Source organism: Bufo gargarizans, chromosome 4 (genome assembly GCF_014858855.1).
Source record: "Bufo gargarizans isolate SCDJY-AF-19 chromosome 4, ASM1485885v1, whole genome shotgun sequence".
Taxonomy (NCBI): domain Eukaryota; kingdom Metazoa; phylum Chordata; class Amphibia; order Anura; family Bufonidae; genus Bufo; species Bufo gargarizans.
The window spans coordinates 366,860,964-366,874,277 of NC_058083.1; the positions used below are offsets into that span (position 1 = coordinate 366,860,964).

Below are 13,314 nucleotides of genomic sequence, written 5' to 3' on the forward strand. Positions count from 1 at the left end.
CCTTGTCTCAACCTTTTCAAATTCGGAATGGAACAGTCAGGGGTTTCCCCTCTCTCCTCTGCTTTTTATTCTTAAATTACAATGGAAACTTTCTAAGGAGAACTGTCCCTGTTGTGACTGACCTTATAATTATTACCAATCTGCTAACACCCCTCCGCCCTTCTAAAAGTCTTTGGAACACTAACTTCAAGATTAATGCTAGTAAAAGGGGTATTTCCATCACAGACAATGGGGGCATATCGCTAGGATATGCCCTCATTGTCCGATAGGTGCGGGTCCCACCTCTGGGACCCACACCTACAAATGAGAACAGAGCAAGGAAATTAACGGAGGGAGCACTGCACATGCGCAGCCATCCTCCAATTATTTCTATGGGCCGCCGGAAATAGTCGAGCGCTGGCTAGGCTATTTCCATCGGCCCCATAGAAAAGAATGGGAGTAGGGTCTGCGCGTTCGTGGTGAGCTCCCATTCACTTCTATAAGAGCAGCGCTTGGTGGTGGACAGACCCCAGAAATCCGGGGTCCTCCAGCCACAGCTCTCCCCTCTCCTTGTAGGTGCGGGTCCCACCTCTGGGATGCCCCAATTGTCCCACCACCTATCAGACAATGGGGGCATATCTTAGCAATATGCCCCCGTTGTCTGTGATAGGAATACCCCTTTAAGGCCTCTTTACAAAGCCAATGTTCTTAGGAACGCTCGCTCCCAATACTGTGTAAATCATTGAGTGAAAGGACCCAAATCATGATTTCTGGGCAGCAGTTCTTGCATTCTAAAAATGGGCATGAGTGAGTACAGTAACGATCACTAGCCCCCATATAGCGGAGATGACTGCTGCATGTAAATGCAGCATGCATCTGCTATGACAAGCAAGCAATTATCGGGGATAAACGGTTCATTACCCATAATTGCCTGCTGTGTCGGTCTACGTAAAAGGGTCTTTAATGATAAGTCTGGAATGTCTTCTGCACACAAAAAAAAAAAAATGTAAGGATCGCTTTTCTACTTTATCTCTTTATTATATGAAAGGTTTTCAAAATTAAATTTGCACATGTCTCTTAAATTATAGGAGCATAACTACTCAACACTACTCTCCAATATTTAAAAGCATCATCTTGGGAGAATGAACCTTCTTAAGATAATAATCTTGACAAAAATGTTTTACTTACTTTGTCCCTTCTGATCCCTATTCCCCACAACTCTTTTTTAACATCTATCAGACACACATATCTCTGGAATAAGAATAAAACTTTACGTACTAACCCCTTTGCTTTGGATGAAAATTAAGTGAGCTAAACACTTTCTTGGCAATACCTGTAATATTCTCACTCAATTCTCTATTAAAACATGGTATTTCATGTATTTGGTATTAATTTTACTTTTTCTCCCTGTCCAATTACGACAATCAGGGATTTGAGCTACTGTTGGCTCTCCCTCTTATTTCCACAGAAGTTTCATGACTCCCATTACACTCCTCAACACTTACTGTTGTAAGTTATAGCTGAAGTCTGTGCCAGTGCAGGGAGATCAAGACTGGCGTGTGATAAATTTGTTAAAGGGGATGTCCCACGAAAAATATTCTACAGTCTTCAAACCAGCACCTGGATCTCAATACTTTTGTAATTGCATGTAAAAAAAAAATTTGCATAGCTACTGAGTAAGGCCTTATGCACACATCCGTGTCCATTGTTCCGTTTTCCGTGATTTTCTGCGGATCCATTGACTTTCAATGGGTCAGTTGAAAATGCACCGTTTGTCATCCGCGTCCGTGATCCGTGTTTCCTGTCCGTCCAAAAAATAGGACCTGTCCTATTTTTTTTGACGGACAACGGTTCGCGGAGCCATTCAAGTCAATGGGTCCGTGAAAAAACACGGAGGTACACAAGATTCTCATCCGCATCCATGATCCGTGTCCGTAGGCTACTTTCGCACAGACGGATCCGCAGATCAGTCTGCATAACAGCTTTTCAGATCTGAGTTTTCACATCGTGAAAACTCAGATCCGACAGTATATTCTAACAAAGAGGTGTTCCAATGGTCATGGGGACGCTTCAAGTTAGAATATACTAAGAACTGTGTACATGACTGCCCCCTGCTGCCTGGCAGCACCCGATCTCTTACAGGGGGCTGTGAGCCGCACAATTAACCCCTCAGGTGCCGCACCTGAGGGGTTAATTGTGCGTATCATAGCCCCCTGTAAGAGATCGGGTGCTGCCAGGCAGCAGGAGGCAGACCTCCCTCCCTCCCCAGTTTTAAATTCATTGGTGGCCAGTGTGGCCCCCTCCCTCCCCAGTATTAAATTCATTGGTGGCCAGTACGGCCCCCCCCCCTCCCTCCCTCCCCTGTATTAAATTCATTGGTGGCCAGTGCGCCCCCCCTCCCCTGTATTAAATTCATCGGTGGCCAGTGAGGCCCCCCCCTCTCCCCTGTATTAAATTAATTGGTGGCCAGTGCGGCCCCCCCTACCCCCCTAATTAAAATTCCCCCCCCCCCCGATCATTGGTGGCAGCGGAGAATTCCAATCGGAGTCCCAGTTTAATTGCCGCGGGCTCCGATCGGTTACCACTGCAATCCTGGCTGCCATGGTTACTTAGCAATTTTAGAAGCATTATACTTACCTGCGCTGTGAGGGGGCTATGATACGCACAACTAACCCCTCAGGTGCCGTTAATTGTGCAGATCACAGCACCCTGTAAGAGAACGGGTGCTGCCAGGCAGCAGGGGGCAGTCACGTACACAGTTCTTAGTATATTCTAACTTCAAGCGTCCCCATCACTATGGGAACGCCTGTGTTAGAATATACTGTTGGATCTGAGTTTTTTGACGCTGTAACTCAAATCCGATGGTATATTCTAACATAGAGGCGTTCCCATGGTGATGGGGATGCTTCAAGTTAAAATATACCATCAGATTGGAGAAAACTCCGATAGGGACTCCTGACTTTACATTGAAAGTCAATGGGGGACGGATCCGTTTGCAATTGCACAATATTGTGCCAACTTCAAACGGATCCATCCCCATTGACTTGCATTGTAAGTCAGGATGGATCCGTTTGGCTCCGCACGGCCAGGCGGACACCAAAAATCAAGGAAGACACACAGAAGAAAAAACTGACACAGATCACGGAACAACGGAACCCTATTTCGCGGACCGTGAAAAGAATACTGTCGTGTGCATGAGGCCTTATTCTGTAAAACGTATCTTTAGGCCGCTTTAACACAAGCGAGTTTTCCGTGCGGGTGCAATGCATGACATGAACACATAGCACCCGCAGTGAATCCTGACCCATTCATTTCAATGGGTCTTTGTACAGGAGCGTTTTTTTTCTTCACACATCAGTTCTGCTTTGCGTGAAAAACGCATTTTCTATATTCTGCTTTTTTCACGCAGCCCTGGCCCCATAGACGTGAATGGGGCTCCAGTGAAAAACGCATAGTATCTGGAAGTAAGTGTGGACGCAATGCATTTTTTACTGATGGTTGCCAAGAGATGTTGTTTGTAAACCTTCAGTTTATTATAACGCGCGCAAAAAACGAATTGCACCCGTGCGAGAAAAAAACTGAACGCAATAGCAGACAAAACTGACTGAATTTGCTTGCAAAATTGTGTGAGTTTCTCTGAACGCATCCGGAGCCAATCCGTTTTTATTATTTATAATTTCTTTGTCCAGCTCACTGAGAAGGCCGCACATGCTCAGTTTCCTCTTTCAGCTGCTTCCTGAGTTGTGATAGGGAGAACTGAGACACGCCCCCTTAGCTGCAGCAGAAAAGACACGCCCCCTGAGCTGCCAGCTTGATATAAATCTAGCAGAGCAATGAATAGGAAGATCTCTGGATCCATGTGAGGTACAGGGCTGGTTCTACGTTTATTAGAAAGGTATTGTCATGGGCTATATGATGTCCCATTTTCGTTTTTTACATTATTCATGGGATAACCCCTTTAAGGAAATCACAGGATTGACAAATATGTTGAAGATATGCCGTTCAATGTAACACCCAGCTGTTAGTGTATCTGAAATGAAGACTAGAGGGGTCCGGGTACCGTACATTATGCCACAAAACACTTTAATCCAGGGAGTAGGGCTGGTGTCACGTTCCCTTGTAAAAGCCTCTTCATGGCATTACCCACATGGCCATGACACCAATCTCTGGCTATCATCACATCCAAGACAAAAGGTGTGGCTCATCGGTGAACAGAATAGAATAGAACTTCATTCCAGCCCCCATTGATGTCTTTCTGTACACCATGATAGCCATGCTGTGAAATGGAACACCTGTACCCGGATTGTAGCCCACTGTCATACCACACTGTCTGATGCCCTAGGCTTGGGATGCGACATCCAAGTTCACCTGCAGTGCAGAAAGGATCACTATGCACCATTCTTATAATCAGATGATCTGTCCGTACAGAGATTCGCCTCTGTGCATCTCTTGCGGTCGTTCCAGTTCGCCGTTGTTCTCCTAATCAGTGCTGACATCTTGTCCTAGGCACTCAGTGATCTGTTGGAGTGATAAGCCAAGGTCTCTCATTCCAAGCATACTCTCCCTCTCAGTTTGTGGCGATAACTGGCATGTTAACAAGCAGGAGGCATTTCACAATCATCCAACACGATTTATCCAATCACGGCTAAAAAACTTTGCTTTCAATCTGGCTTTTATGACCCACATGCCACAGATTGGAACTAGGCGCTTGAAAATGTTATCTGCAGAGTGACACCTGCTATTTCTAATGGGCTTGTCCTATTGGGCTTGTCCTATTGGGCTTGTCCTATTTGGTGTGCAATTTCAATGTTGAGGACTGTATATTCAAAAGGCAAGAACTGCTTTGACATTCTTGTAAATCCACAACATACAGAGTTCACTCTCCTAGATCTTCTTTCTTACAAACATCTGAAACAAAGCTACTTGAAGGCCCTTAAACTGTGCTCTCCTTATCATTCTGAGATGTGGCTAGAAAATATTTATGTTTGTAGGGAGGTCATTAATATCTGATTGGTGAGGGTCCGATACGCTGCACCCCCACTGATCAGCTGTTCCCTGCAGCCTCTAGCAATTTAACCAGTACTTTGAATAGAACAGGAAGCACAGCTCTAGTGTTTGTGCTGGGTTACTGCAGCTCAGATCCCATTCCCTTAAAATGGAAGCTAAACTGTGGTAACCAATCATGGCAACTACCCAGATAGGTCTCCATTATGTTGGAGATGTTCCAACTCACCTTTAACATACTTAAACCATTTGGACCCATATCCACACAACATATTTCCTGGGTGCAAACTTAGTTTTTTAAATTTGTGGTCTTATTTTCTTAGGGCTTCCCCTGAATCCTCCTCAATACAGCAAAGTCGCTCATTCAGTTTTGCTGAGCCTCTACAGCAATCCCACTGATTCACTATTGGCTAATAAAGGTGGCCCAGTTGACTATAATGGAAGAAATGTCCCATCTGGAGCTGTGCACCTATCCTAAATACAGTATAAACAGACCCTAGTTTTTATTCTGCTCTACTTCTGTGTTTATTCACGGTAGGCAGCCTGAGCTCACTTTGGCTAACCTATGAGCTGATTGTGGATAATCTTTATAGTTACTGCTGTATTTGCAACTGGACTTACGCTCAACGTGACTGGTTGGTTTTGTCGGTTATTGTAGATGCCATACACAAACATGGACAGAAAAATTTAAGTGCGGAAAATGCCAGGTAGCAAACCTACTGTATTGATGCAGAGTCAAAACTAAAAGTGCCTGTTATATGATTTTGACCCAGGAGTCAGTCAGGTATATGGTTCTAGCTAAAGGCCATATGCACCTGACCTTGTGCCATACTTCCGTAAAGCTAGAACATCTATGGTTTTCTTAGGCTACAAACAGGGTTCTGTAGCAAACATTTTCCAATTTCAACTATCGAGCTACAGCGATTGTCCAAAGGAACAAATTGGGGCACATTTACTAAAGTGTTCTCATGAGTAAAAAGCCCGATTATGACAGTCTTATTTTTTAAGTCTCAATTACCAATTGTTTTTGCACCCGTTTTGGAGACATTTGCACCTATTTTGCTTTTTATGACAAATTCAGAAGTTTTCTAACTTTTGGGCCTAATTTCTGTCCCATTTTATGTAGGTGCACCTTATTTTGTCATAAAAACTGTCTAAGGCCTCTTGCACGCGAACGTGTGCGCCCTGTGGCCGCAATTGCGGGCTGCAATGCGTGAACACCAACCGTGGGGCAGCCGCAGCGGATCGCGGACCCATTCACTTTAATGGGTCCCCGATCCGCCTGTTCCGCAAAAAGATAGAACATGTTCTACCTTTTTGCGGAACGGAAGTACGGGACGAAACCCATCGGAAGCACTCCGTAGTGCTTCCGTAGTGTTCCGTGCTTCTGTTCCGCATCTCCGGATTTGGGGACCCATTCAAGTGAATGGGTCCGCATCTGTGATGCAGAATGCCCACGGAATGGCGCCCGTGTATTGCAGATCCGCAAATGCGGTCTCCAATACAGCCACGGCGCGCACACATTCGTGTGCAGGAGGCCTTATTTCTACGCCACTCCAGGGCTGGGGTACTTTTCTATCTCTGTTTTGAGTGGTGAGTTGCGCCACAATTTGCCTACTTTCATGGAGATGTGCGGCAAAATTCAGCTCATGTGCGCCACATTTTCATGCGCATACTAATAAGACCAGTTTTAGTAAATTTGAATCTGTCTTACGAGAAAATGACCGCTGGATTCAGACAAACCAGATTTATTAAGGAATAACCAATGAGGCACAAATTGTAGACAGACTTTGCCAATACGTAATTTTTTTTTTTTTTTACGCCCAAAAAAAGGTTAGCTTAGTAATTGTCCCCCATTAAGTCCTGTGGACTGCAGTAACCATTTAATAGTTAAATCAATCTTGTAGTACCACATAACGTCTAAGTGTGGCCTTATGGCGGATTGAGACGAGTAGATAAGCGTTACAATTCGAGCTATAGCGATTTGTGTTGGATGATAATCTTGTAATGTAAATGTAGGTGCATCGTGTGATCTTTCAGCGATGTGAATGATGTCAAAGCAGGCATACCAATTATCTTCCTGTGACTGTCTGAATACAGTCAATGATCACTGATTAGTAAACAACTGAATACAAACGATTTTGTACACGATTCTCCTGGCTTAAATATGCTTGTCTGTCATTAGTGTTAAATCGCTAATAACAATCATGCCGCTATTTGCCAAGAGGATTATCCACTCGTCTAAATCCGCCTTTAGTCTTCATGCACAATAGAATTTGTAACTGCCAACAGCTGTAAAGCCACAAAGTTCCCGAGTCACTAGATGGCGAACACTGCTGTATATATTGCCTAAAGGACTTGGGCTAGGGCTATAAAGGCAACTTGGGCTGCATACCATGAAGACTGCAAGTAAAGATTGTAATGTGGTAGCACTGTGACATATGCACTTCAGTTGAAAAAAATTCAAGCCTGTTGGAGTTGTGTTCATAAGTAGTGTTGAGCAAACTTGTGTTTTAAGTTCGGTGTCTAAAGTTCGGGTTATCGAAGAATTGCGTTATGGATTCCGCTACCACGAACCATAATGAAATTTAGAATCCATAACGCGATTCTTCGATAACCCGAACCCGAACTTTAGATATCGAACGTAAAACACAATTTCGCTCAACACTATTCATAAGTTGCAGGTTGCATGCCACTGCCATTCACTTCTGATATGTCTGAGATTATTCTTTCTGCCTTTCTTTCACAAATCCAAATTCGCAAATAGTTGAGTGACAGCAAGTGGCAGGCGAATCACACCCATTTTTCGGTCAGGTGACTAATAAATACAGATTGCTGTCACACAACCATACAGCCCTAGACTTATCATGAAATGTTAGTGAATATTCCTAACATGTTAGGGAATGTTCACATGTGGAAGATTTGTTGCAGAAATTTCTGAGACTATCCCATAAAACGAAACTGGGTTTGTACACATGTGTTGCATATACAACCCCATTCAGATGCATATAACGGATTTGTAGTTTGCTACAAAACCTGCTATACTTGCACCCTTATATCAAACTTTGTGGAATCCTTAATATGTTACCTGTGACTTGTTTGTCTGGAAGAGAAGGAATGGGAATAGCTAAGCCAAATTTCACCAAGAGACGCTCATACAGCCAATCAAAGTGCTTATATCTGTGGTTTACTGCCCGGTTTGTGCTCTAGAAGAGATAAAGAAAAGAATAAATAAAAGAAAGCAGAACTACTAAAATCAAAGCCCCACTGACAGTGAGGAGAGAAGCTTTGAGACTGATGGTTGTGGTTAAAGGCAATGTGTCACGTGGCTAATGAGGCCCTATTTGATGTAGCATAAACTGACCCCGATTTAAAGTAAGTTGAATCACTTGCTTTGACCCAATCATTCTATTAAAATCCCTACTGAGCAGCTCCAGCGAGAGATGAGCGCTAAAGTCCGCTCAGTACACGAGTTTGGGAGTCTTCGTATTCATGAGCTCCTACAAACTATAGGAACAGAGCTGTCAATCATCTGCAGGAGGGCGGGAGCAGTCACAGCTGATGAATATCATGACTCTAGCTGGAGTTTCTCATCGAGAAATTTAAGAAAAGGAGTGGGTGAAAAACACATACCGTAAGTGATCCAGCATTTCAATCAGAGTTGTTGTAGGACAACACAGAACTAGTGACAGGTTTCCTTTAAGCTGGCTACTTTCACACAGGCAATTTGGCCGATATCACAACACTTTCAGAAAATCACTCATCTCTCACTGCCTGGGAAAAATACTTCATATACTTTGGTTGGCATTACAATAGCAGAATAATAATCAGGCGAGAATTTCCGTTTCTAACATTATGAGACGCCTCTCACTTACTGTTGGTGTTAGCTGATATTCAATGTAACTCTTCAGACCATACATTTTGGTTCCCTTACGTGGATCAGCTACAACACAATCAAACGTTGATGTTGGGTAGACCCACATTGGCCCATAATCTCCAATCTGGAAAGCGAGAACTAAGTTTAGTCATGTTATGTTTCCATTTCTAAAGAGGCACTCTGTCCCCCTCAGTTTTAAATGTGCTGGTAAACATAATCATTACAACAAAAATAAAGGAGTGCCCCTTTAACCCTTTACTGCCATAAACATATGGAATATTTCAAATTCTTGCTGCACTTAGAATACATAAACCATAGATTGTCATTATACTGAGGACCAGAATCTTAGCTATAACAGATACCAGGCTCAATGTTTTAGCTGGAATATTTGGGGTGTAGCACTCATTCGTAGTTGGGGAGTAGCATGAAAAAGTGGGTGTATGTGGTGGAAGAGGTGGAAAGGAAGGAGCTGTAAGAGACATTAGGAAGAAAGACCACAGCCTTTTACAGGAATGAGCTTACACAAGATGTGCTGCTGACAACAATGACTTTTAGGCCCACTTAAAGAAGCGATCTGCCAAACAAAACACAAAAAACACCCCAAAACAAGTGTTTGCTTGTTTATTGTCTGATCGCTTTCATGTTTACACGGGCCAATAATCTGGAACAACTGTTCTCATGAAAGCAAGTTTGGATAATTTGTGGCCTACCGAAAAGAGCCTTGTGGGTCCTTTTACACAGGCAACATTTTGTCCTGTAATACCATGCTAGTTCTCTGCATTTACAGTACAGACCAAAAGTTTGGACACACCTTCTCATTCAAAGAGTTTTCTTTATTTTCATGACTATGAAAATTGTAGATTCACACTGAAGGCATCAAAACTATGAATTAACACATGTGGAATTATATACATAACAAAAAAGTGTGAAACAACTGAAAATATGTCATATTCTAGGTTCTTCAAAGTAGCCACCTTTTGCTTTGATTACTACTTTGCACACTCTTGGCATTCTCTTGATGAGCTTCAAGAGGTAGTCACCTGAAATGGTCTTCCAACAGTCTTGAAGGAGTTCCCAGAGATGCTTAGCACTTGCGCCTTCACTCAGTGGTCCAGCTCACCCCAAACCATCTCGATTGGGTTCAGGTCCGGTGACTGTGGAGGCTAGGTCATCTGGCGCAGAACCCCACCACTCTCCTTCATGGTCAAATAGCCCTTACACAGCCTGGAGGTGTGTTTGGGGTCATTGTCCTGTTGAAAAATAAATGATGGTCCAACTAAACGCAAACCGGATGGAATAGCATGCCGCTGCAAGATGCTGTGGTAGCGATTCTGGTTCAGTATGCCTTCAATTTTGAATAAATCCCCAACAGTGTCACCAGCAAAGCACCCCCACACCATCACACCTCCTCCTCCATGCTTCACGGTGGGAACCAGGCATGTAGAGTCCATCCGTTCACCTTTTTTGCGTCGCACAAAGACACGGTGGTTGGAACCAAAGATCTTAAATTTGGACTCATCAGACCAAAGCACAGATTTCCACTGGTCTAATGTCCGTTCCTTGTGTTCTTTAGCCCAAACAAGTCTCTTCTGCTTGTTGCCTGTCCTTAGCAGTAGTTTCCTAGCAGATATTCTACCATGAAGACCTGATTCACACAGTCTCCTCTTAACAGTTGTTCTAGAGATGTGTCTGCTGCTAGAACTCTGTGTGGCATTAACCTGGTCTCTAATCTGAGCTGCTGTTAACCTGCGATTTCTGAGGCTGGTGACTCGGATGAACTTATCCTCCGCAGCAGAGGTGACTCTTGGTCTTCCTTTCCTTAATTCAGATAATTTTTATTGAATATTTTCAAAACAAAAGATGTTACAACATCTACAAATCCCCCCCCCCCCCAAAACCCACCAAGGCAAGAGCAATTCACCAAAGTCCCACCATAACAACAGGATCCGACATATCAGCAAGGCAGTATTCAAAAGCTCAATACAGGGTTACAGCACAGTTAAAATCCAAATTTTGAACTACAATCTATGTTATTCATTTACCCACAGATCTAATATCATGTACACATTTCAAAAGCCCCTTGAAGCGATTATGTCAAACAGAACCCCTCAGATATCCCTAAAATACACCCTTGTACCCCTTTAAGTAAACTCTTCCATACCCCCATTCACACTCACTCCCATTTCCTTACACTTGAATATTGTAATGTTGGATCCTTAGTGCCCAAATTTTTTAAAAAAATTTCAGACCGTTTCTTTTATGATAGACAAATTTTTCAAGGCGTATCAGCATATGCACTTTATTTTCCAGCTCACTCGTCACTGGCGGCTGTTTGTCCAACCAGTGAAACGCTATCACCTTTCTCGCCTAATACAACACTCGGAGGATAGCCAATCGTTTCTCAGGCGCTGCTTCAGACAGTTCCACACATCCCAATATACAGGTCGCAATCGACATATCAATTCTAACTTCAAATACATTCCTTACTATCCCTTCCACTCCCTTCCAGTATCTCCTTAGTCTGGGGCAGTTCCACATTAAGTGAATGAGATCCGCATTCGCCACATCACATCTCGGACAACAATCATCCATTCTGTACCCAATTTTCTTCAAAAGGACTGGTGTTTTATATACGCAATGTACCAACAGGAGTTGAGACACCCTCTGAGCCTCACTCACCGCTACCTGAGTAAATTCTTCTAGGACAGTGTCTCATTGCTCCTCCGTTAAATCCGGAGCATCCTTCTTCCACTTCTCATATAACTTAAACTCCTGCTTTTTAAGCTGTTTTTCCATAAGGCAGGCATAGTTCAACGAAATAACTCCTGCTGTACCTCCACTAGACTTTACCAAGTCTATTACTGAGTTTTTCTGCGCCGGACGTACTTCAACCACCCGTCCTTGGGCTCGCAATGCATGTCTAAGTTGCAAGAATAGATAGAATTGTGACTTCTGCAACTCAAATTCCTGCTGCAGTATATTCTTTAAGGATATTATTATCATATAATTGTCTCATATATTTAAGCCCTTTTTCTTCCCATACCTGAACTCCGTTAACTTTATGTACTTCTTTATACATGGAATTCGGCCAAATACGGGTGAGATCAGAATACCCCTGTATACCCATAATTTCCCTAGCTTTCCACCACGTATTATGAATGGAACGCAATATCCTATATGTATTACCCATTTTGTGAAACGTGCCATCCTCCAGAGATGCCCTTAAGTTATCACTCCTCACCATAGCCTGAATAATTCTGCTGGCTGTGCCCAAGTCCTCCGTCGACTCCCATCCCCTCATATGCTGCAGTTGTGCCGCCAGATAATATATCCATGGATCCGGAACTCCCAGACCTCCATTAGTCTTGGGTCTACATAAAGTCGCTAATTTAATGCGGGGTGTGCCTTTCTTCCATATAAGGTCTCTAAATATTGCATTGACCACATAAAAGAGTCTCAAGGGAAGCCATACTGGAGAATTATGCAACAAGTACAAGAGCTGAGGCATCATTATCATTTTGATTAGGTTAGTCCTCCCTATCAAGGACAATGGTAGTTTTATCCAGGCACTCACCTTCTGTTTAAATTTTTGTAACAAGGCGGTGATGTTCAGTTTCTCAAAATCTGAATCATCACATGAAATCTGGATACCCAGGTATTTACAAGACTGAACAACCTGTAATCCATCGACACACGAGCTGACCTGAGCATTATCCCCCTTCAGAGGCATCAGCACTGATTTCGTCCAATTGATGCATTGACCTGATAATTTCCCAAATCTATCTATCACTTCCATAGCTGCCGGAAGAGATGCCTTCCAATTGTTCAGAAATAATAACAGGTCATCTGCATATAAAGCTACTTTCTCTGTTAGGGTACCATACGTGAAGCCTTTAATCCCCTCAGATGCTCGAATAGCCTCTGCTAGTGGTTCCACTGCAATCGCGAACAATAAAGGTGACAAAGGGCAACCTTGCCGCGTCCCCCTGTGTAGTACAAAGCTATCAGAAAGATTACCGTTAACTCTGATTCTAGCTGATGGACCATTATAAAGGAGTTGCACCCAACCTATAAATGCCCCACCAAACCCCATTTTCTGCAGCACTTTCCACAAGTACCTCCATTCCACACTATCAAAAGCTTTGGCCGCATCGAGAGATGCGACCGCTGCAACCGAAGTGTTGACCTGTCAATGTTTAGGAAAAGGCGCCTAATGTTGACCGCTGTAGACATATTTGGCATAAAGCCGGCCTGATCTGGGTGAATAAGCTTAGAGATAATTGTGTTTAACCGATTGGCCAACACTTTAGCAAGAATCTTAACATCCACCTGGAGTAAAGAAATAGGCCTATAAGACTCCGCCTCCAATGTATCCTTACCCGGTTTTGGTAGGACCACAATTGTCGCCTCGTGTCGTCATGCTGGGGGGCAATTTTTTCTGTGTCTTTGCCTCC

At 43.4% G+C, this 13,314-nt stretch overlaps 1 protein-coding gene across 4 annotated transcripts in view; it reads right to left on the minus strand.

The window, feature by feature from the left end:
• The window catches only part of SNX9 (sorting nexin 9), a 244,475-nt gene that overhangs the window by 42,870 nt on the left and 188,291 nt on the right, over nt 1-13,314 (minus strand). For all 4 annotated transcript variants that reach the window (XM_044291890.1, XM_044291892.1, XM_044291889.1 and 1 more), the window contains 2 exons: nt 8,859-8,984; nt 8,072-8,189 (listed from right to left, as the gene is read on the minus strand). In XM_044291890.1, coding sequence (XP_044147825.1) covers nt 8,072-8,189; nt 8,859-8,984 — 244 coding nt within the window. The remainder of the gene's footprint in view (nt 1-8,071; nt 8,190-8,858; nt 8,985-13,314) is intronic.